This window comes from Bufo gargarizans, chromosome 11, assembly GCF_014858855.1.
Source record: "Bufo gargarizans isolate SCDJY-AF-19 chromosome 11, ASM1485885v1, whole genome shotgun sequence".
NCBI lineage: Eukaryota > Metazoa > Chordata > Amphibia > Anura > Bufonidae > Bufo > Bufo gargarizans.
The window spans coordinates 16,948,627-16,970,124 of NC_058090.1; the positions used below are offsets into that span (position 1 = coordinate 16,948,627).

The following is a 21,498-nucleotide window of genomic DNA, read 5'->3' on the forward strand; positions in this document are numbered from 1 at the left end:
CAGGATAAGTAATGTATGTACACAGTGACTGCACCAGCAGAATAGTGAGTTCAGCTCTGGGGTATAATACAGGATGTAACTCAGGATCAGTACAGGATAAGTAATGTATGTACACAGTGACTTCACCAGCAGAATAGTGAGTGCAGCTCTGGAGTATAATACAGGATGTAACTCAGGATCAGTACAGGATAAGTTAATGTATGTACACAGTGACTGCACCAGCAGAATAGTGAGTGCAGCTCTGGAGTATAATACAGGATGTAACTCAGGATCAGTACAGGATTAGTAATGTATGTACACAGTGACTGCACCAGCAGAATAGTGAGTGCAGCTCTGGAGTATAATACAGGATGTAACTCAGGATCAGTACAGGATAAGTAATGTATGTACACAGTGACTGCACCAGCAGAATAGTGAGTGCAGCTCTGGAGTATAATACAGGATGTAACTCAGGATCAGTACAGGATAAGTAATGTATGTACACAGTCATTGCACCAGCAGAATAGTGAGTGCAGCTCTGGAGTAGAATACAGGATGTAACTCCAGGTCAGTACAAGATGTAATGTACACGCTGATATACTTTTTTGGAGACTGAATTGTATTAGTACTGAAAGGTATAAAATAACATTGACAGGTAAAGATCATTTCCTGACGACTTTTCCTGGTTGGTCGAGGACATTCTTCTTCCTATTTCAGACCTCGCCCGCAGTATTCGGAGTTAGCGTACAGTGCAGTGAGATCCATTTTGCATCTTGTAGGGAGGAGATCTGTACAACATGGAAGGAAAGCCGTATTCCTAGCAAACCAGATGGCGGATTTGTTCATCAGTGACACGGGGTGGACTTCTAGCGGTCTCCGAGTCTCTCTCTAGTTTAGGTTCTCTCTCTGTATCTGACATAGACGACTCGTGATGATTTTCATGTAATTTGCCTTCAGGTAATGATGATCAGCATGGCAGGGTCTGGATTTGACCTATAGGCTGCAGTCATCGCCGGACCCCTCTCTTCCTCCGTGCTGCATCCCCCCGCAGAGCCGCACAGTTGGGAAGCTTTTAATTGAAAGCTGGCGCCCTCCTATTATACCCTAATTGGTATAAATATTTATCATCCATTTCTTAGTAGTGATTTCATGGTATGTCAAGCTATGTGTACTGAAGCTGGATTTGTTTCTCCCATTTTCCTCGACCTGCTCATAAGCATACCCTCATGGCTGAGCATGCATGTGTATTTCAGCTGGAAGAAGTGGACAAGCAGCTTCTTATTCTCTTCTGTCTTTTCCCCAGTCCCATGAAGCTCCGATTGTCCCTAAAAGGTTTTACTAATCTGAATGCTGCAGTTTCATAAATTACCTCCTGTCCGCTTTTAGGACACATGTGACCTGCGTCGGCCATTGCGGCCTGACAAGCTAGCAAGACTGGCAGGTGGCACAGGAAGTACTACAACTGCCATCCTCTGCAGTTGTATTTCCAGTATTTTCCCTAATCTGTGAACATTTTTTAGTCCCGCTTGAAAGGATTGTCGGCTTAACGGTGGGCTAGGTTAGCAGTGTGTGAATGCCGGGACCCCCCCCCCCCCAAATCACCAGAACAAAGGGGAGACTTTCATTCAATGTTAAGAAATCTACAAATAATCCCAATGACAGACAACCGATGAGATATACATCTGCCGATCAGGCTAATTTACTTTCTTCATGAATGATGGAGTTGTGGGTAATTTTCTGTAATTGTGTATTTTTGGAAAATTGTGGTGGGAATGTTTTTGGGACGGCGCGTTCACATAAATGAACTGGAGTGCAGCACGTCCACCCTTACAGGGGGTTCAGACCTGAGCGTTCTGAAACGAGCGCTCTGTATGCGCGATTGTACGGGCGTTTACAATCGCGCATACAGAGACAGGCGTGCACACATTGTCGCGCGTTCCCGAATATCTATGTGCGGGAACGCGCGACAAACGCCCCAAAAAAAGCTCAAGCACTTGTTTGAGCGTCGGGCGTTTTACAGCGCGATCGTACGCGCTGTAAAACGCCCAGGTGAGAACTATTCCCATAGGGAATCATTGGTTCTTGCCTGTTGTGCGTTTTAAAGCGCGTAGGAACGCGCTGTAAAACGCTCAGGTCTGAACCCAGGGTTAAAGAGGAGCTGTCTCCTCTCCTGACGTCCGTTTTAGTAACTACTTGCATTCCCCATGTACTAACAATTCCTATGACTCTGTGCTGTGCCATTCCTGTATTATTCCTGCTAGAAGTTAGAAATTCAGCAGGCTGCAATAAAGGTACTGCTGGGTGTTACCAGTAGTGGGAGTGTCTGACTTTTTCCAATCAGTGCTGCCGGTGTCACTGTGTAGGGACATACCCCCAACTGGTAACGCCCATCTGTATATTTACTCCAAGCTGCTAGTAGAAATAACAAGGGAACAGCACAACATAGTCCTAAAAATAGATGCTCCGGAATTATTACATGGGGAATGCAAGTAGTACCTACAACAGAGACGTCTGCAGAGATGACGGGTCCTCTTAAAGGCTCATTCGGACGGCTGTTTTTTTGCGGATTAGATGCAGACCCATTCACTTCTATGGGGCCCTTTTCTTCCGTTCTATGGCTCGGCAAAACAAGTCCTAAACTTGTCGGTGAAAATCAGGACGTGGCCCTATTGAAGTCTATTGCAGTCCACACAAATGCGGAATGCAATATGTTTTTTTTTTTTGCGGACATGATGAACTATCCTCAAAAAAAACGGATCTGCGTTTTTGCGGACAGCGGCAGTAAAAGGTTTTCACTGTCTTATCGGCAAGGATTAAACACAGTTTAATCTGTTAAGGCCCTATGCACACAACCGTCCGTTTCACTGGCCCACAAAAAAGATTTGCGGACAAGGATAAGACATTTCTACAGGAGTAAAAAAAAATTAAATGAAGGTATGCACACGGCCAGGATCCGTGTTTTGTGGACCACAAAACTCATACGGTCGTGTACATGGGGCATAAGTTGCAGATTTATCCAAAAATGCCTCCTGTTCTGCTGCCGGGCGCCTCTCTGCCTCCTGTTCTGCTGCCGGGCGCCTCTCTGCCTCCTGTTCTGCTGCCGGGCGCCTCTCTGCCTCCTGTTCTGCTGCCGGGCGCCTCTCTGCCTTATGAGACGCAGGTGCAGAGCAATTCACTCCCCCTTGATAACCCCGCTAGTCAATTGAAGGAAGTGGACGTAGCGAGGGAGGAAACATGGCGTGCATGATTTCCATTGTCCTATGGAGAGGGGACATGGAGGATGCAGCCTTGAAAGCAGCGCGCAGGCAGCATCCCGAAACCCATCAAAAGACGGACCCTGAATTTTCCTCCAAAAATAGCCGTATCCCCATGTTACCTGAGCTCCTCACACAAAGGGTTATGTACAGTAAATAGTGGAGCTCCTGCACATACTGCAGGTTTACTTCACTCTATGACGGATTTATTTTAGGTTCGGCATAAATGACGACCTGTGGAGAGTTAGACCTTCCTTCGTCACTCACTTCAGTGCCATACTGGTGCCTTCTCTCAAGCTCCACTGACCGCTTCCTGTTTGCATTTGTTAGCTACAGGCCTCCATAAACTGTGCCTGTGTAGTGCAAGTCCCCATTGCTCTGCATAAAGGGGTTGTCCACCTAAGTGATTTTAATATTTTTTAACATTGATCTTGCAATGCTAGAAAGTAGTAAAAATAAATAATAATAAAAGGAGTAGTACCTCACCAATCCCCTGCTGCTCTCATGCTCTTTACTCAGCTCCAGAAATTTGTGGACACCACTATGGTCACTGATGAATTGATGGCAGTAATTTGCTGCAACGGTCAGATGTCATGTCACTGCTGGAGTTGGATCATCAGAGACTGGCAGGCGCCCCAAAAAATGGAAGCGGCGGGGGATCAGTAAGAAGTATTACTCATGTTACTATTTTCTAGCATTGTAAGCTTTACACACAATAAAAAAATTCTGTGACCGTAAACTGCTCCTTTCATCTGGATGGGATTGTTTTGGCAGCAAGCTCGTGGATTTCTGCAGGAAGATATGCAACGTACCAGGTGGAAATACACAACCGCAATATCTGCTCCAAATACTGCCGTTTTTTGCTGTAGATTTCAGTGTGGAAATGCTGGGCTTTCACTCCAGACTTCACCCTTTGCATTGCAAATGGTGAAATCCAAGACAGATCTCTGTAACCTAAATGGACACGCTGCCGCCTTGAAATCTGCAGCACAGTTCGGGTTAGGCCTCATGCACACGACCGTTGTGTGCATCCGTGGCCGTTGTGCCGTTTTCCGTTTTTTTTCGCGGACCCATTGACTTTCAATGGGTCCGTGGAAAAATCGGAAAATGCACCGTTTTGCAGCCGAGGCCGTGATCCGTGTATCCTGTCCGTCAAAAAAATATGACCTGTCCTATTTTTTTGACGGACAACGGTTCACGGACCCATTCAAGTCAATGGGTCCGTGAAAGAACACGGATGCACACAAGATTGGCGTCCGTGATCCGTGGCCGTAGGTTGCTTTCATACAGACGGATCCGAAGATCCGTCTGCATAAAAGCTTTTTCTGATCTAAGTTTTCACTTCGTGAAAACTCATTTCCGACAGTATATTCTAACACAGAAGCGTTCCCATGGTGATGGGGACGCTTCTAGTTAGAATACACTGCAAACTTTGTACAAGACTGCCCCCTGCTGCCTGGCAGCACCCGATCTCTTACAGGGGGATATGATAGCACAATTAACCCCTTCAGGTGCGGCACCTAAAGGGGTTAATTGTACTATCACATTCCCCTGTAAGAGATCAGGGCTGCCAGGCAGCAGGGGGCAGACCCCCCCCCCCCCCCCCCCCTCCCCAGTTTGAATATCGTTGGTGGCACAGTGTGCGCCCACCATCGCCCCCCCCCCTCCCTCCCTCTATTGTAATAAATCGTTGGTGGCACAGTGTGCCCCCACCATCGCCCCCCCCCCCCTCTATTGTAATAAATCGTTGGTGGGACAGTGTGCCAACCACCATCGGCCCCCCCTCCCTCTATAGCAGTAGCAACATTGGTGGCAGTGTGCGGCCTCCCATTCCCCCCACCCCCCCATCATTGGTGGCAGCGGAGTTCCGATCGGAGTCCCAGTTTAATCGCTGGGGCTCCGATCGGTAACCATGGCAACCAGGAAGCTACTGCAGCCCTGGTTGCCATGGTTACTTAGCAATAGTACAACAGTATAAGATTCATACTTACCTGCTTGCTGCTGCGATGTCTGTGACCGGCCGGGAGCTCCTCCTACTGGTAAGTGACAGTTCTTTAGCAATGCGCCGCACAGACCTTTCACTTACCAGTAGGAGGAGCTCCCGGCCGTTCACAGACATCGCAGCAGCAAGCAGGTAAGTATGAATCTTCTACTGTTGTACTATTGCTAAGTAACCATGGCAACCAGGACTGCAGTAGCGTCCTGGTTGCCATGGTTACCGATCGGAGCCCCAGCGATTAAACTGGGACTCCGATCGGAACTCCGCTGCCACCAATGATGGGGGGGGGGGGAATGGGAGGCCGCACACTGCCACCAATGTTGTTACTGCTATAGAGGGAGGGGGGGGGGCGATGGTGGTTGGCACACTGTGCCACCAACTATTTAATACAATAGAGGGAGGGAGGGGGGGGGGGGCGATGGTGGTTGGCACACTGTGCCACCAACTATTTAATACAATAGAGGGAGGGAGGGGGGGGGGCCCGATGGGGGGCGCACACCAACGATATTCAAACTGGGGAGGGGGGGGTCTGCCCCCTGCTGCCTGGCAGCCCTGATCTCTTACAGGGGAATATGATAGTACAATTAACCCCTTTAGGTGCCGCACCTGAAGGGGTTAATTGTGCTATCATATTCCCCTGTAAGAGATCGAGGGCTGCCAGGCAGCAGGGGGCAGTCTTGTACAAAGTTTGTCGTGTATTCTAACCTGAAGCGTCCCCATCACCATGGGAACGCCTCTGTGTTAGAATATACTGTCGGATCTGAGGTTCACGAAGTAGCTCATATCCGACAGTATATTCTAACATAGAGGCGTTCCCATGGTGATGGGGACGCTTCAAGTTAAAATATACCATCGGATTGGAGAAAACTCCAATCCGATGGTATAAAAGAACTCCAGACTTTACATTGAAAGTCAATGGGGACGGATCCGTTTGAAATGGCACCATATTGTGTCAACATCAAACGGATCCGTCCTCATTGACTTGCATTGTAATTCAGGACGGATCCGTTTGGCTCCGCACGGCCAGGCGGACACCAAAACGATTTTTTTTTCATGTCCGTGGATCCTCCAAAAATCAAGGAAGACCCACGGACGAAAAAACGGTCACGGATCACGGACCCCGTTTTTGCGGACCGTGAAAAAAAAATTGTCGTGTGCATGAGGCCTTAGGGGCAGATTTCACTGTGAACACACTCTGCAGCATTTGTTAAAAGATCCACTTCACTGCTACCGTCAATGCAATTCTGCTGCTAAAAATCGGCCTTCTTTATTCTGCGTTTGGCCTCACGGTACATGCACTTGGCATTGTAGTTTATGTGGATTTTCTGTGCGGATTTTGCTGCGTTTCCGCACTAAAATCCGTATATGTTGCTTGTAGGTTTTGTAAAGGATTTTGACATTGATTTGTAAATTGTGAACTCTTCACTGAAAATAGAAACAATTGACGGGCTGCGGATTCGTATTTCCGCATATTAAGAAAAGAAAAAAAAAATGTTGCTGTATTATGCAGCAGATTTTCCACATGAAATTCCATGCAAAAAAAAACCATTTCCATTATGCACATTTTGTGTGTATATACCCTAAGGCATCATTCACACTTACGTGGATTTTCACGTACCACTGTCCGTGAAAACCTGTCCTGCTGAGTGCACTAGCGCATGGCGTCATTTGGTTGCTATGACGCTGTGCACTTCGTGCCGCCGCTGTACAGTAGTGAACTCGTATAGATCATACAAGTGTATTACTGTACATCGGCGGCACAAAGCACTGCGTCATAGCAATCAATAACGCCCGTGCACTCAGGAGGACGGCAGGCCGTGAAAATCTACGTCTGTGTGAATGAGTCCCTAGGGCTCATTCTAACATTTGGGGAGTGTGTAATAATGGCATAAAAAAAACTGTTTAAAACCATGTGGATTTTTTCCACTCTCCATTGTGTTTTTTGGTGTCATTCTTTGTCATGTATGTTTTATTTTAAAAAAAAATAAAATACATTAATTTGAAATGTTTAACCTGTGACGGATCATCAGGAGGGCTCATAGAATTGTCAAGCTAAGCTTAGTTTGCCTGAGAGATCTTGTTACATCTATTTCCTGATGCCTCTACGGCAGCGACATGTTCCGCAGTGAGGAGAACGTGATCGCTCTCGTCGGCCATAGTAGTTCATATCCAGGGTGTATTGGGTACCAGTAAATGTTTCCACATCTCCAGTGGCACCCAAGTGACTCTCCGCAGCTCTCAGGGGCCTGCGCAGTGTTGCTTGGGCCTTCGGCTTTCCGGGTCGTGTGGGGATTTGAATCCTTTCGCTGCGGTGATGTCAGCCGCTGGGCTGGGGATCTGCTCTGACAAAGTTGTGAAATGATGATGCACGGCGATCGTGCCTCATTATAAAATGAAACGGCATCAGTCGTCTGCGTTCTCCTCATGTTCCAATGAAGAGTCATCGCTTGCTCATGTGAGTGTAAGGTGAGGCCTCCATTGCGGTCTTGCTGGTGAATGTCTAGCACATGGAGCCTCTTGTTTTTTTCAGCCTTTGATAAAGAAAAAATCTGCAACTTTCTAGTATGCTTTGTTTTCATTTAATCTTTTTAACAATTGTATGTTTGCTGTCATCTAATGAAACCCTCATTTACATTGGCATGGCTCAAGCAGGTCTGCCCAGACAGCAGCATTTCAGTTACCTGCGTGCCTGTTACATGGAGCCCTAGGGTCCCCGCACAGGACGGGTGGATGCAGCCTCGTCGGCACAGGGCCTGGACGGCAGGGCTCTATGTCCAATAGCATTCATATGCTATGTGAATTCACATGAGATTGCATTGTAAACTCGCGTGCCATATCATTACGGTTGAAGGAAGTTTTTTTTAATTTTATTTATTTATATATTTTTTTCATCTGTCAGCAGTTTTGTACCTATGACACCGGCTGACCTGTTACATGTGCAGCTGAAGGGATCTGTGTCGGTCCCATGTTCATATGTGCCCGCATTGCTGAGAAAATGTTTTAATTTATGCAAATGAGCCTCTAGGAGCATTGAGGACGTTGCTGTTACCCCTAAGGCTGGGTTCACACTTGAGCGTTGCGCAAACGCGCGTTTTACGCGCGTTTTTGACGCGCATTTTTATGCGCGTTTTTGTAATAGTAAACGCGCGTTTGACGCGCGTTTGTGTGATTCACTACAGTGTCCTATGGCCACAAACGCCCCAAAAGTCGCTCATGTACTATTTGGAGCGTCGGGCGTTTTACAGCGCGATCGTACGCGCTGTAAAACGCCCAAGTGTGAACCATTCCCATAGGGAATCATTGGTTTCTCCTTGTTGAGCGTTTTACAGCGCGTAGGAACGCGCTGTAAAACGCTCAGGTGTGAACCCAGCCTAAAGGCTCTGCTCTCTCTGCAACTGCCGCGCCCAATGCACTTTGATTCACAGGGGCTCAGGCTGGATGGTACATATGGTGCTGGGATAGACTCATTAGTTTGGTATGAAGTCAACTTTTGCCTGCCTGTCCGAGACAAAATGTTATGTCAGAATTGTGGCGCAATATTTGTGCAAAATGTTACATATTAGACTATGCCCCTATGTTGAGTGAGGAGCAAGAAATTTCTCTGAACCTAGATGTGCCCCAAATTATGCTAAATATTGGCCCGGTTTACACCAAAATGTAGATGCACTCATGTTAGTAAGGCCTCATGCACACAAACGTATTTTCTTTCCGTGTCCGTTCAGTTTTTTTGTTTTGTTTGTTTTTTGCGGAGAGTATACGGAACCATTCATTTCAATGGGTCCACAAAAATAGAACATGTCCTATTATTGTTTGTATTACCGACAAGGAGAGGACTGTTTTATTAGGGGACAGCTGGTCCGCAAAGTATGGAACGCACACAAACTTCGTCCGTATTTTTTGCGGACCGCAGAATACATATGGTCGTGTGCATGAGACCTTAATGTGTGTGTATAAATAAATAAATATAATATATATATATATATCTCATTCTAAAAGTAATCCTGTAGATGGTGTAAGCTTACCCCTGCTGTCCAGACCTGCACCAGATGTATCACAGAGGCTCAGGCCGTATAATACATCTGGTGCAGGGAGAGACGCTTTATTCTGTCTCTGTACCATCTATTGGTCGGCTTAGGCTGAGTTCACATTGCATTTTTACCATCTGTTTAACGTATACAAAAAATGTGTATGTTAAACGGATGGCTCAGACTGATGCCATACAGTTGCATCCATTCACCATAGAGTTACACTGTTAGGCTACTTTCACACTTGCGTTCGGAGCGGATCAGTCTGGTATCTGCACAGACAGATCCGCTCCTATAATGCAGACAATGGGATCCGTTCAGAACGGATCCGTCTGCATTATATTTCAGAAAAAATTCTAAGTCTTAAAGTTACTCAGACGGATCCGCCCAGACTTTACATTGAAAGTCAATGGGGGACGGATCAGTTTGAAATTGAGCCATATTGTGTCAACTTCAAACAGATCCGTCCCCATTGACTTACATTGTCAGTCTGGACGGATCCGTTTGGCTCCGCACACACCATAATTGTGGCACAGTATTGGCAAAAATTGAGACACCCACCCTTTCTGCTATGCCCTGCCCTGTCAGGAAAAAAAGCGTAGAAACCCTAGATGTGCCCAATTGCTCCAATTTGATGCAGTCACATTAGTAAACCTGGGCCACTGTGCCATTAAAAAATGGTGCGGATAACCCCATAAAACGGGCACAACAACCTTGGTCAATGTGGGCCCCTGAGTCGCCCTCGTCTGTCAAGCTCCCAGCTCATCTTTTCCTCTATTTCTCTGTCGTCTGTCCTACCGTAGGAGTCGTCCCCCAGCTCTCCCAAAGCACTGAAAATAACTGATCAGTTTTATCCCCATGCGTTCTGAATGGAGAGTAAGGCCTCTTTCACACTTGCGTTGTCCGGATCCGGCGTGTACTCCACTTGCCGTAATTGCACGCCGGATCCGGAAAAACGCAAGTGAACTGAAAGCATTTGAAGACGGATCAGTCTTCAAAATGCTTTCAGTGTTACTATGGCAGCCAGGACACTATTAAAGTCCTGGTTGCCATAGTAGTAGTGGGGAGCGGGCGAGCGGTATACTTACCATCCGTGCGGCTCCCGGGGTGCTCCAGAGTGACGTCAGAGCGCCCCATGCGCATGGATGACGTGCCATGCGATCACGTCATCCATGCGCCTGGGGCGTCCTGACGTCACTCTGGAGCGCCCCGGGAGCCGCATGGACGGTAAGTATACCGCTCCCCCGCTCCCCACTACACTTTACCATGGCTGCCAGGACTTTAGCGTCCCGGCAGCCATGGTAACCACTCTAAAAAAGCTAAACGTCGTATCCGGCAATGCGCCGAGACAACGTTTAGCTTAAGGCCGGATCCGGATCAATGCCTTTCAATGGGCATTAATTCCGGATCCGGCCTTGCGGCAAGTCTTCAGTTTTTTTGGCCGGAGCAAAAAGCGCAGCATGCTGCTGTATTTTCTCCGGCCAAAAAACTTTTCGTTCCGGAACTGAAGACGTCCTGATGCATCCTGAACGGATTTCACTCCATTCAGAATGCACTAGGATAAAACTGATCAGGATTCTTCCGGCATAGAGCCCCGACGACGGAACTCTATGCCGGAAGACAATAACGCAAGTGTGAAAGAGCCCTAATCCGTTCAGGATGTCTTCAGTTCAGTCATTTTGACTGATCAGGCAAAAGAGAAAACCATGGCGTGCTACGGTTTTATCTCCGGCGAAAAAAAACTGAAGACTTGCCTGAATGCCGAATCTGGCATTTTTCCCCATAGGAATGTATTAGTGCCGGATCTGGCATTCAAAATACCGGCATGCCGGATCCGTCCTTCCGGCCTGCGCAGGGCAAGCAGAGAGACAGATCCGTTCTTGCAATGCATTTGTGAGACGGATCTGCATCCGGATCCGTCTCACAAATGCTTTTAGTCACATCCAAATAGGCGGATCCGGCGGGCAGATCACACTGCCGCAAGTGTAAAAAGTAGCCTTAGCCTGGAGAGTCGGGTGATAACCCATTTGTGGCTGCAGAACCCAGCTTTCCCAGAAACAAGAGATCTAAAAGAAACCCTTGACTGTTCTTCTGAATTTTGCAGAATCAGATTGCTCTGCAGCTGTGCGCATAGAGAGTTTGTTTATTTACTTTGTGCTTATTTTTCTCAGAAGATACATTTGATGCTTTGTAATACTACTGTGCACTGGATACATTGTTGCGCTGTCCTACCCATACCTGCTTTCTGCACCCCTTCCCCTGCATTTCTTTGTGGCAGGGGCTTATTGTGCAGTAAGTAAACTCTTCTTCCAGCCTCTTTAACCCCTTCCTCGCCCTCCCTTTTGTGTCTCCGCCCTGAGTATAGTTTGTTAAACAAAAGCTTTTGGAGGGAGGGGAGCTTCTTATTTGTATGGTTTCCTCCCCTCCCGGGGTCTGTTTTTGTTCCTGCACCTCTGACCTCCCCTGCCCCAGTGTCACAGATTAAGGGGGGGAAAAAAAAGTTACACTTGAATGGAGGCTGAGCCTAACCCTGATCAGTCCCCGCCACGGCCAATCAGATCTCCCTTTCTATTTGTAGTTTTTAGTGTCATTTTCAGTTGCTAGGGCCGGCCAATCAGGCGCCTCCTGTTTGCTGACATCACTGGCCCCAGCCATTCCCTCCAGCTGCAGACCTGCCTGCTTCCTTTCTCCCTCTCCTTTTTTTTTTCTTTTTTTTTTCATAACTAAAATGGAGGCTGGTTCCCTGCCTTAAGGAGTACGCTGCTTATTTCTTCACACTCCCCCTCCAGTGGGTTTTTCTTTTGATGCTGACATGTAACGAACCTGCAAGCAGAATGGTGGTAGACGCAGCAAATTCCAATGGCCCCTTCCAGCCGGCGGCTCTGCTCTACATCCGCGGTGAGTTGCTTTTTTTTTTTCTTTCCATTTCCACCCTCTCATACAATAGTGAAGGCTTCATTAATACATGGTCATTGTGAAGGCTGTGTAACCAGAAGCAGGAAGTGCTCCGCAGCTTAACCCTTCAGCTCCCTGAACCGGATTGCCCTGTCATTTTAACCCTCTTAAATCCCAATGATCTGCAGCTTTCTTCTGCCTTTTTCTTCCCCTCCCCCCCTTTTCCCCTGAGCGCCGCTTATGTCAAAGGATGTGAAATCACTGTCCGAGGGAAGGTGGCGGGGTAGGGAAGGAGCTTTCTTATCCAACCTGATTAGCCGTCCATGCCAATGTCACATTCTGCCAGTCTCTCCCGCCTCGTGTTATAACCCCCACCACCCATCTGTTGGATGTCGAAAGCCTCGATCACATGAATTATACATGAATCATTTGCTAGGACGCGACTATTTCAATGATCCCTGCTAGTTTCTATATTTGGACTCCTTATTCTCCAGCGCATGATGGGTGGGACATTTCGATCTATGATGCGCACCCCCCCCCTTCCTTTTTTCTTTTTTTGTGAATGCAATGAATTTTCTCAGCCGATACCAGGGCTTCAGAGTATTGAAATGCGCAGGCTACTCGGGGATTGCAAAAGAAATTAGTTCTTTACAATTAAATATGGCGCCCGTTCACATGGTTTATTTATTTTTCACGTCGGCGTCTGTGTGACATAAAGTGAGTGGCCTTTCTGTAGATCGCGTAGCCGCAACATATACCGTAGCAACGTCCAACTCAAATCTCGCTGCATCACTTTACTCTAGGAGCAAAATATATATAAAATTTGTTTATTTTTGTTATGCACCCCCCCACCCCTTAGGTGCAGGATGATGAGACTTGTAGTCCAGAATGACACATGTTGCTGCTTATGTATCAGACTTTGCTTGGTGTCCTGTGGGCTCTTTTGATGTTTTTAGGAGTTTTTTTCGTGAAATATTCCATGAGCAAATAAATGGATGGATTGGCAAATAATTTGCAGCTGGTGAGAGCCGTCATACTGGTGCATACTGGTTTTGGCATCCTCAAACTGCGGCCCTCCAGCTGTTGTAAAACTACAACTCCCACAATGCCCTGCTGTAGGCTGTTCGGGCATGCTGGGGGGTTGTAGTTTTGCAACAGCTGGAGGGCCGCAGTTTGAGGATGCCTGCTGACCTTTCTTCATGTATTTCTCAATACATTTTTAAGCTACAGGTGCCTGATAAAATATAGATTCAACCAATCAAATTATAATTTTTTATTTCCCCCGCCTTCCTAGTTACTCAGACTTTATTAGCTGTAACACAGTCTGTCTGGGATCAATAATATACTGTCTAGTAATGCGCCAGTTACACTATGCTGATTTGACCCCGCCCTTCCCCCGAGGGGGCGGGGCATGACCTAATATGCGCTGTATGGTGTCATGTGTGGTTTCCTCAGGACAAATATTAAGCATAACCCAAAGCTGACTAATATGTACAGCTATTTCAATTCCTCTGTTTTCTAGATCTCTGATCTCTGCTTGCTGTCAGTGTATAGGGAACATAAAGGCTGAAAACCTGCACAGACGTGTGCCACTAAAACGTATGACATGTCATGATCTCGTGCCATAAGTATTAATCCGGGGGTGGTCCAATTGTGGAGACCCCCCCCCCCACAAACGGCAGAGGTGCTCATCTGAATTTTGTGGCCGTTCTGGCTACAGTCTGCTTTGTCCTCCACGGGGGAGACTGGGTTATCCGCATATGGACTCAGACTTTCCATGAACCCGGACACCCCTCTGCTACCCGCAGAGAGCCACATCTGGAGGGGCACGGCAGCCAGCTAAGCGCTTCTGCCCCTTTACAGCCATTGCTGGGAGGGGGTCTGGGCCTCTGGCCCCTCACCGATCAAAGCAAACTGACATGTGAGAAGCTTTCTGCAGCGTAGGTACCCTTCAAAGTGAGCGTGTCTGTGAGGAGCAGTCTGGGAGGAATTATCAGCGCAGCCTGGAGGCCTGAGGCCTCATGTCATGGAGTCCGCAAGCCACGGATCCACCAAATATGGACACCTGTGTGCAATCTGCATTTTTCTCACACCCATCACTAGAAATTATTATTCTTGTCAGCAACAGGGTCAAGAATAGGACATGTTCAACAATTTGCTGAACGGACGTCCGTGTGCGGTCATGGATGCAAAATATGGTTGTGTGCATGAGCCCTAAAAGGTATTCCAAGTATTAAAGGGGTTCTTTACCTGTTTCTTACTGATGATCTATCCTCTGGATAGGTGATCGGCGGGGGTCCGACACCCAGGACCCCGCTGATCATCTGTTTGATTAGGCAGCGGTGCTCGCTGCTTCCGCAGGCCAGTAACGTCACCACTATGTCACGTGGCCTCTGGGCGCAGTTGACTTCTCAAACTGCTGATCCAAAGGATAGGTCATCGGTAAGAAAAAGATATAGAACCCTTTTAATGCAATTGCAGAAAACACTCAACTGTTTGATGTTTGTTTTTGGTTTTCGCAGCGAGCGTGAAATGCTGATTGTCCTTGTGCGTTCACTATGCCTGGCGCAGTTACCCATAGGTGGATGTATCTGGCATAGTTCTACCAGCTTTTTTGCTATATGGTGCAGCATCTTCCATAATACAACATAGGATCGTCACGTTTCCCAAATTTCTGCTTGCTATTAGGTGTATTAAAAAGCTACAAAACGTTCCGTTATGCAACGATTCCATTGTGTGAAACTAGAACTGGCAAGAGTCATTTAAACTGGGGCTGGAGAAATCCCAATGGCTGCATACCGAACCCTAGAAATGACTCTGGACACCTAACCTAATTGCTCGTGAAATGCTTGTGATTGGCTCCCAAAACTGCTGCTCCTCCTCTATAATTCGGATGTAACCTGGCTGTGAGACAGTCAACCGTTTGGGTGATCTATGGAATTAAAGGGCATCTGTCAGCAGATTTGTCCCTATGACACCGGCCGACCTGTTCCATGTGCACTTGGCAGCTGAAGACATCTGTGTTGGTCCCATGTTCATATGTGCCCGCACTGCTGAGAAAAATGATGCTTTATTATATGCAAATGAGCCTATAGGAGCAACGGGGGTGTTACCATTGCACCTAGAGTCTCTGCTCTCTCTGCGACTTCCACGACCCCTGCACTTTGACAAGGCTAGGTGTGATGACGTTTTCACTGCTTGGCCCTGTCAAACTGGAGAGGGCACAGCAGTTGCAGAGAGAGCAGAGCCTCTAGGTGTAACGGCCACGCCCTCGTTGCTCTTAGAGGCTCATTTGCTTATATAAATACATCATTGAGGGCACATATGAACATGGGACCGACACAGATGCCTTCAGCTGCCAAGTGCACATGTAACATGTCAGCCAGTGACATGGGGACGAATCTGCTGACAGATGCCCTTTAATCCTGGTCTTCCCAGGTATAGAAAAGTGAGCTTTAAAGGGGTCTCCCCCTCTCATGCTGGATATGCCAGCACTTTATGACCTCCGGAACTTCCCCACTGATCCTGAGAATGAGAGGCTTGTGGCCCCCTTCACTGGGGCCATCCCTTCAGCAGGGGCCCCTGTGTATGGGACAAGACGTGAAGCAGATGCTGCTCAAAACCAGAGTTGCAGCCCCTTTTTTCTTAGGAGGGTTCGACTCCCGCCAGTGGCGGCTTATCACTTTACGACACCAGAATAGATCACGTTGTCTAATTAATGCTTTGAGTTGACAGGAAACTTGTCCGGGGACTAGTTTGCTTTTAAATAGGATTATATTTTCATGATGAGCAAAACGGGTGGATCCGTGACCATTCAGAAAGAGGCGTAGCTGTCGAATAATGGCTAATAATAGTCATTCAGATAATAAACGGTTATCCTTTAACGCGATCGGTTCCAATGTACGAAACATTATCATACAGAACCGAATCACTCTGAGCATCGCGTGACGTGTTCGTACTCCTCCCTGCCGGCCCCATGGCAAAGACATACGGGTGATACCCCAATAATTAAGGGGGTCCAGCAGCTGCTGTCTGACACCTTAACTCCCCCTTTAAGTGGGCACCGTGCAGAACTGATTTCTCCAGCATCGCCCGTTATGAATGTCCGCCTGGCAGAGCTCCACTCTGGTCTGGTGGAGATCTACACTTCCCTTTATCTGTATCGGGAGATAACCGGGCACGCAGAATCATTACTCACAATGCACGTTCACCCTCGCAGCTTACTGTGCCCGGGCATTACCTCTTCATTATCAGCCGCTTGTGTTTATTCATGGCAGCAGTAATCTACCGTCTATCCGACACCCATGAAAAATGGTGCCACCCTGAAAGATGCCTCCCCGGCGCTGCGGAGCAATGACTTTTACACGGACGAAGAACTCGTGAAACACTTCAACGTGTGGAAAGATCTTCCCCAGGGTCAATGTGCCGGGAGTGCTCGGGCATGACCACTGCGGCATATACCTTATACAGGTTCCGGTGGCGATACCCTCTCTGCTCAGGATAATAGGCTAAAATGGTGAAGGACTTTATTTTTTTGCAACCTTTCCTCGATGCAGTGAATCTACTGTAGTTGATTTTCAGACACTGGCATAGTACTAGAAATATGGGGGTGCCAGGCTCATCTTCAAGAAAGAAGCACAGTTAAACCACACAAAAAAATAATAATAATTCTAACCTGGCCATTGTTTAAAGGGATTATCCCATGATCATTGTAGGGATTATCCCATGATCATTGTAAAAAAAAAAGAAAATCGGACAACATATAGTACATGATGGACTCTTGATAACAAAGCAAGAACCAGCCCTGGACCTCACATGGATCCAGAGATCTCCCCGTCCGTTGCTCTGCTAGATTTATATCAAGCTGAGAGCTCAAGGGGAGTGTCCATTCTGCTGCAGCTGAGGGGGCGTGTCCATGCTGTTCCTCTCTCAGGGGGCAATTGAGGGATGAAACTGAGCATGTGCGACCATCTCAGTGAGCTGGACAGAGAAATGGGGGAAAAAAAACAGCAGGTGGTGCTGTACAGATATATTTTATTGAATAGCTCAGTGGCTATGTTACATTTTTAATGCCCTACAATTACAGAAGAGTTCAGATCCAGGTGGTTTGAAAACTAGAATATTTTTCGTGTGACAACCCCTATAACTGGACATGGTCATATAGATAGCACATCACCAACTGTATGTGGCTGCTTTAATTCTCAGGGGGAGTCATGGGAACCTCAGCCTAAGGCCTCTTGCACACGACCGTGGTTTGGTTTCCGCATGTGGCTCGGGGTGCGGACCCTTTCACTTCAATGGGTCCGCAAAAGATGCGGCTAGCACTCAGTGTGCTGTATGCATCTGTGGTCCCGCAAAAGTTATAGATCATGTCCTATTCTTGTCCGTTTTGCGGACAAGAATAGACATTTCTATAATGGGCTGTCTGTTCCGTTCCGCAAATGCAGAAGGCACACGGGCGGCATCCTTTTTTTTGCGGACTGCAAAACATGGCACGTTCGTGTGCAGGAGGCCTGAGAGGCCATAGCTAGACAGATCACTGATCACATTCAATTTCCCCTCACCTGTGTGTCTGAGGCTTTACGCACGCAATTTGTCTTCCATTTTTTGCAGATAGCACACTGACCCATTAGCTTCTGTGGGGCCACATATCTGAATTTTCTGCTGGTCCGCAAATTAAACAGAAGCTCCTGTTGTGCGTATTGCAGATGAGAATAGCCCATTATATACAAATGCACACAGATGGCATCTGTATTTTGCAGAACAAAAGGGGTACTCCCATCTTAGACATTGATGGGATATCGCTAGGATATGCCCTCTGTCAGGTAGGCGAGGGTCCTATCTCCAGAAAGGGGTCCCTGAAGTGGAGAGCACACACACCGCTCATGCGCAGCTTGCTGTCCATTCATTGCTGTGGGACTTCCAAAAATATTTGAGCTAGCCGCTCTGGTATTTTTCAGAAGTCCTATAGCGATGGAGAACGCAGCGCATTATGTTCACCGCTATGGGACTGCAGGAAAAAACTAAGCCAGTGCTTGGCTTTCTTAGGAACTCCCATACCTCTACACTCACCGCTATGGGACTGCTGGAAAAAACTAAGCCAGTGCTTGGCTTTCTTAGGAACTCCCATACCTCTACACTCACCGCTATGGGACTGCTGGAAAAAACTAAGCCAGTGCTTGGCTTTCTTCGGAACTCCCACAGTGGTGAACGGAGGGTGGTCGCACATGCATGGTCTGCTCTCCCTTCACTTTTGGAGCCCTATTCTAGAAATAGGAGCAGGTGCCAGAGGCGGATTGGATTCGGTGCCAGTTGCTGTGTTTTTGTAGATCTGGACGGCATTGGAGAGGTATGGATATGTATTGCTCCGCTCCGTCTGATCCACAAGTGTCGCACTGCCTTCCCCCACCCCCTTTTATCTCTGAAATGCAGATATTTCACATTTTGCTTCCATGTTCAGGCTTGACTCAGAGCGAACCCTGCTGAAGCCCATGAAAGTGTGACTACATACCGAGCGCGCCTGATTGACGGCCGGCCGCCTGGCTTGCTGCATTCACTGTAGGGGCGGGCGGTAGCCGCTGTCATTTATTGCTGCAAGTAGGTTCTTGTTCCACACAAACCAAATGCGGCCTGGACTCGCAGACTATTTTTTTTTTCTAGACGTTTTCTGCTAGCGGTAAAGCGAGAAAGACGAGGAATGCATCCATTAAACGAGCAGGTTTCAGTCTATTGACTGTTGCATCGAGCATGCAGTCTGTCGTCCCCTATTATATCAGCCATGGAAGCTGAGTGACGTCCCCTGAAGGGAGGTGTAATGGACACTTGAATCATTCATTTTGGGAAAGCACCACGATGACATCCCACAGACATGTATTTTCTGATGATTTTTTATTTTTATTTTTTTTTCTCACTCGACCGTTTAAAGGGAAGTTCCACCAAAAATACATTATTGTATATCTACCACAAATGTCTGATCCATGTGGATCTCATGTCATGGGAAATTGGGGTCTCCTGAACTCCATGTTAGCCGAAGACCCCTGTTCACCCAATTAGATATGCCATAAATGTCTTATTTTATTTTTATTTTTTTGCAAGACTAAAGCCACCATTAGACTGGTCAACTTCCATCGGAGGTCCAAGTGGTTTTTTTTCTTCCTTTGCCAGGCTGAGGATCTTAAAGGGACACGTCTACATTGAACAAGATTAGTTTTTGCTAAATTTGACTGGTATCAGCAACTTCCAGCACTCCAATCTGTTGTAAAACTATACTCCCAGCATGCACACTTGCTTGGTTGTCCCATATAAACAAACGCTGGCATGCCGGAGGTTGTTGACCCCCTATTCTAGCCATGCTCCCATTCACCTGACACCTGTTGGTCTCTATCTATGTGTCGGTATCCCTCCTTTTTGTTGTCAGGGGTTGTCATGATTTATTTATTTATTTATCTTTTTAAAACTCGCCAGTTCAACACTTCCTGTCCCCCCCCCCCGACGTTATCTTGGATGCAGTGGTGACTTGCTCATATATTGCATGTCACTGCTGGAACCAGTCATTGACCTCAGCTGTAGATGCCAGTGATTGACGCCAACAGACATGTGCGGTATACAGGCATACACTTTTTTTTTTGTATGTGGACAACCTCTTTAAATGGGTTTTCCAAGACTCTTATACTAATGACCTATCCTCTATGGGTCTTATACTAATGACCTATCCTCCATAGGTCATCCAGTATCTGATCTGATGGTTTGGGGGGGAGTTCAGACATCCAGGACCCCACCAATCAGCTGTTTGAGAAGGCACAGGTGCTCACCAAGCACAGCGCCGTACATTGTATAGTGGCCGTGCTTGGTATTGCGCTCAGCCCCATTCACTTCTATGGGGCCATGTGACCGATTTTAAATGTGAAGTCTCAGACAAATCAATTACAGATTGCTTCCTCGTCACGGGGCACAGAATGGCCACCTCCGCAGACTCGATGTACGTTATCTCCAGCCCCCCCTTTATGCAGATGAAATGCATCTCCCCATGTTCCAGTTTTAGTTCCTGCTGGCCGCTGCAGCCTGCATGGCAGAGGCTCCCATGCCGTGCGCCCGCTCTCGGATTTCCAGTCCTGGGCAGCGGCTGTCCGTGCGTCGCCGTTATTTAGCACCTTTCCAGTTAGAGAGCTCTCAGCCATCAATGGTTTCCAGGCAACGATGACGAAGGCTGTAATTGAGTTTGACTGTGCATTGTGTGTTATTTACTGGGATAAACTCGGGTGGTTTTCCTGCCCCCACCTCCCGTCTCCTGCTCACTGCACTGGGTGAGGATGATGCATGGCATCAGGGCTCATTAGCAATCAGGAAAGGGCAGCAGAAGCTGATGCCAAGTGAGGAATGCCAACAACTGTGCCCTAAACACAGCCGCCCCGCAGAAGAGCCCGCCCACGTCCTCTGACGGAGCTAAATCTTCTCAGACCAGCAGGACATGCAGTTCTTCCTTGAGTTGTTTATTAAGTGCCGCGTCGCCTCCTTTTTTGCCGCATTTACGGTTTAAGGTGTTTTCTGGTTTTAGGTTCACTTTTTTCATAAGAAATTCTGCAGCTTTCCAGTAAACTTACAGGGAATCCTTTGCCAGCGACCTCCCTATTAGGCCTCTTGCACAAGGCTGTTGTGTTTCTGTTCCGTGCTTCCGTTCCGCACCGCATCTCCGGATTTGCGAACCCATTCAAGTGAATGGGTCCGCATCCGTGATGCGGAATGCACACGGTCGGTGCCCCGTGTATTGCAGAGCCGACGTCTGCGGCCCGCAATACGGCCGCGTGCAAGAGGCCTTAAACTGTTTGCATAGACACACAGCTGTTATTCATCCGATCAAAATGCTGTTTTTCTTTTGTTGATCCAAACCTCCGTTCCCAAGTTAGGGCTCGTGCACACGACCGTTGTTTTGCGGTCTGCAAATTGTGCATCCGTAAAACACTGATACCTGCCATGTGCATTCCTCATTTTGTAGAACGGAACAACTGGCCCTTAATAGAACAGTCCTATCCTTGTCCGTAATGGGAACAATAATAGGACATGTTCTATGTTTTTTGCAGACTGTACATACGGACACGTTTCCAGGTTTTTTGGGGCCCCGTTGAAGTGAATTTTTCCGCATACGGGCCGCAAAATACCCCATAATGGGCACAGACAAAAAATACGTTGGTATGCATGAGCCCTTTTGATACTTTATCTTAATGTGCATATTGGGGCTTTGGTGCAATGAGGGTGTCACCATTGCTCGTATTGCACACAAGCTCCACTCCTTTCTATGGTCGGCTCCTCCCTTGCTCATTTGCCACTGCCTGACCCGGTCAATCAAATC

General features: G+C 47.5%; 1 protein-coding gene across 2 annotated transcripts in view; it reads left to right on the forward strand.

Moving 5' to 3' along the window:
- PPP2R5C (protein phosphatase 2 regulatory subunit B'gamma) overlaps positions 1-21,498 on the forward strand; it is a 72,886-nt gene that overhangs the window by 17,947 nt on the left and 33,441 nt on the right. The window contains exon 1 of one of the 2 annotated variants that reach the window (XM_044271457.1): positions 11,953-12,155. The exons of the other annotated variant lie outside the window; for it this stretch is intronic. Within the exon in view, the coding sequence (XP_044127392.1) occupies positions 12,062-12,155 (94 nt within the window). The 5' untranslated portion in view covers positions 11,953-12,061. Of the gene's footprint in view, positions 1-11,952; positions 12,156-21,498 lie in introns of those variants that run through there. 2 annotated transcript variants of the gene reach the window in all.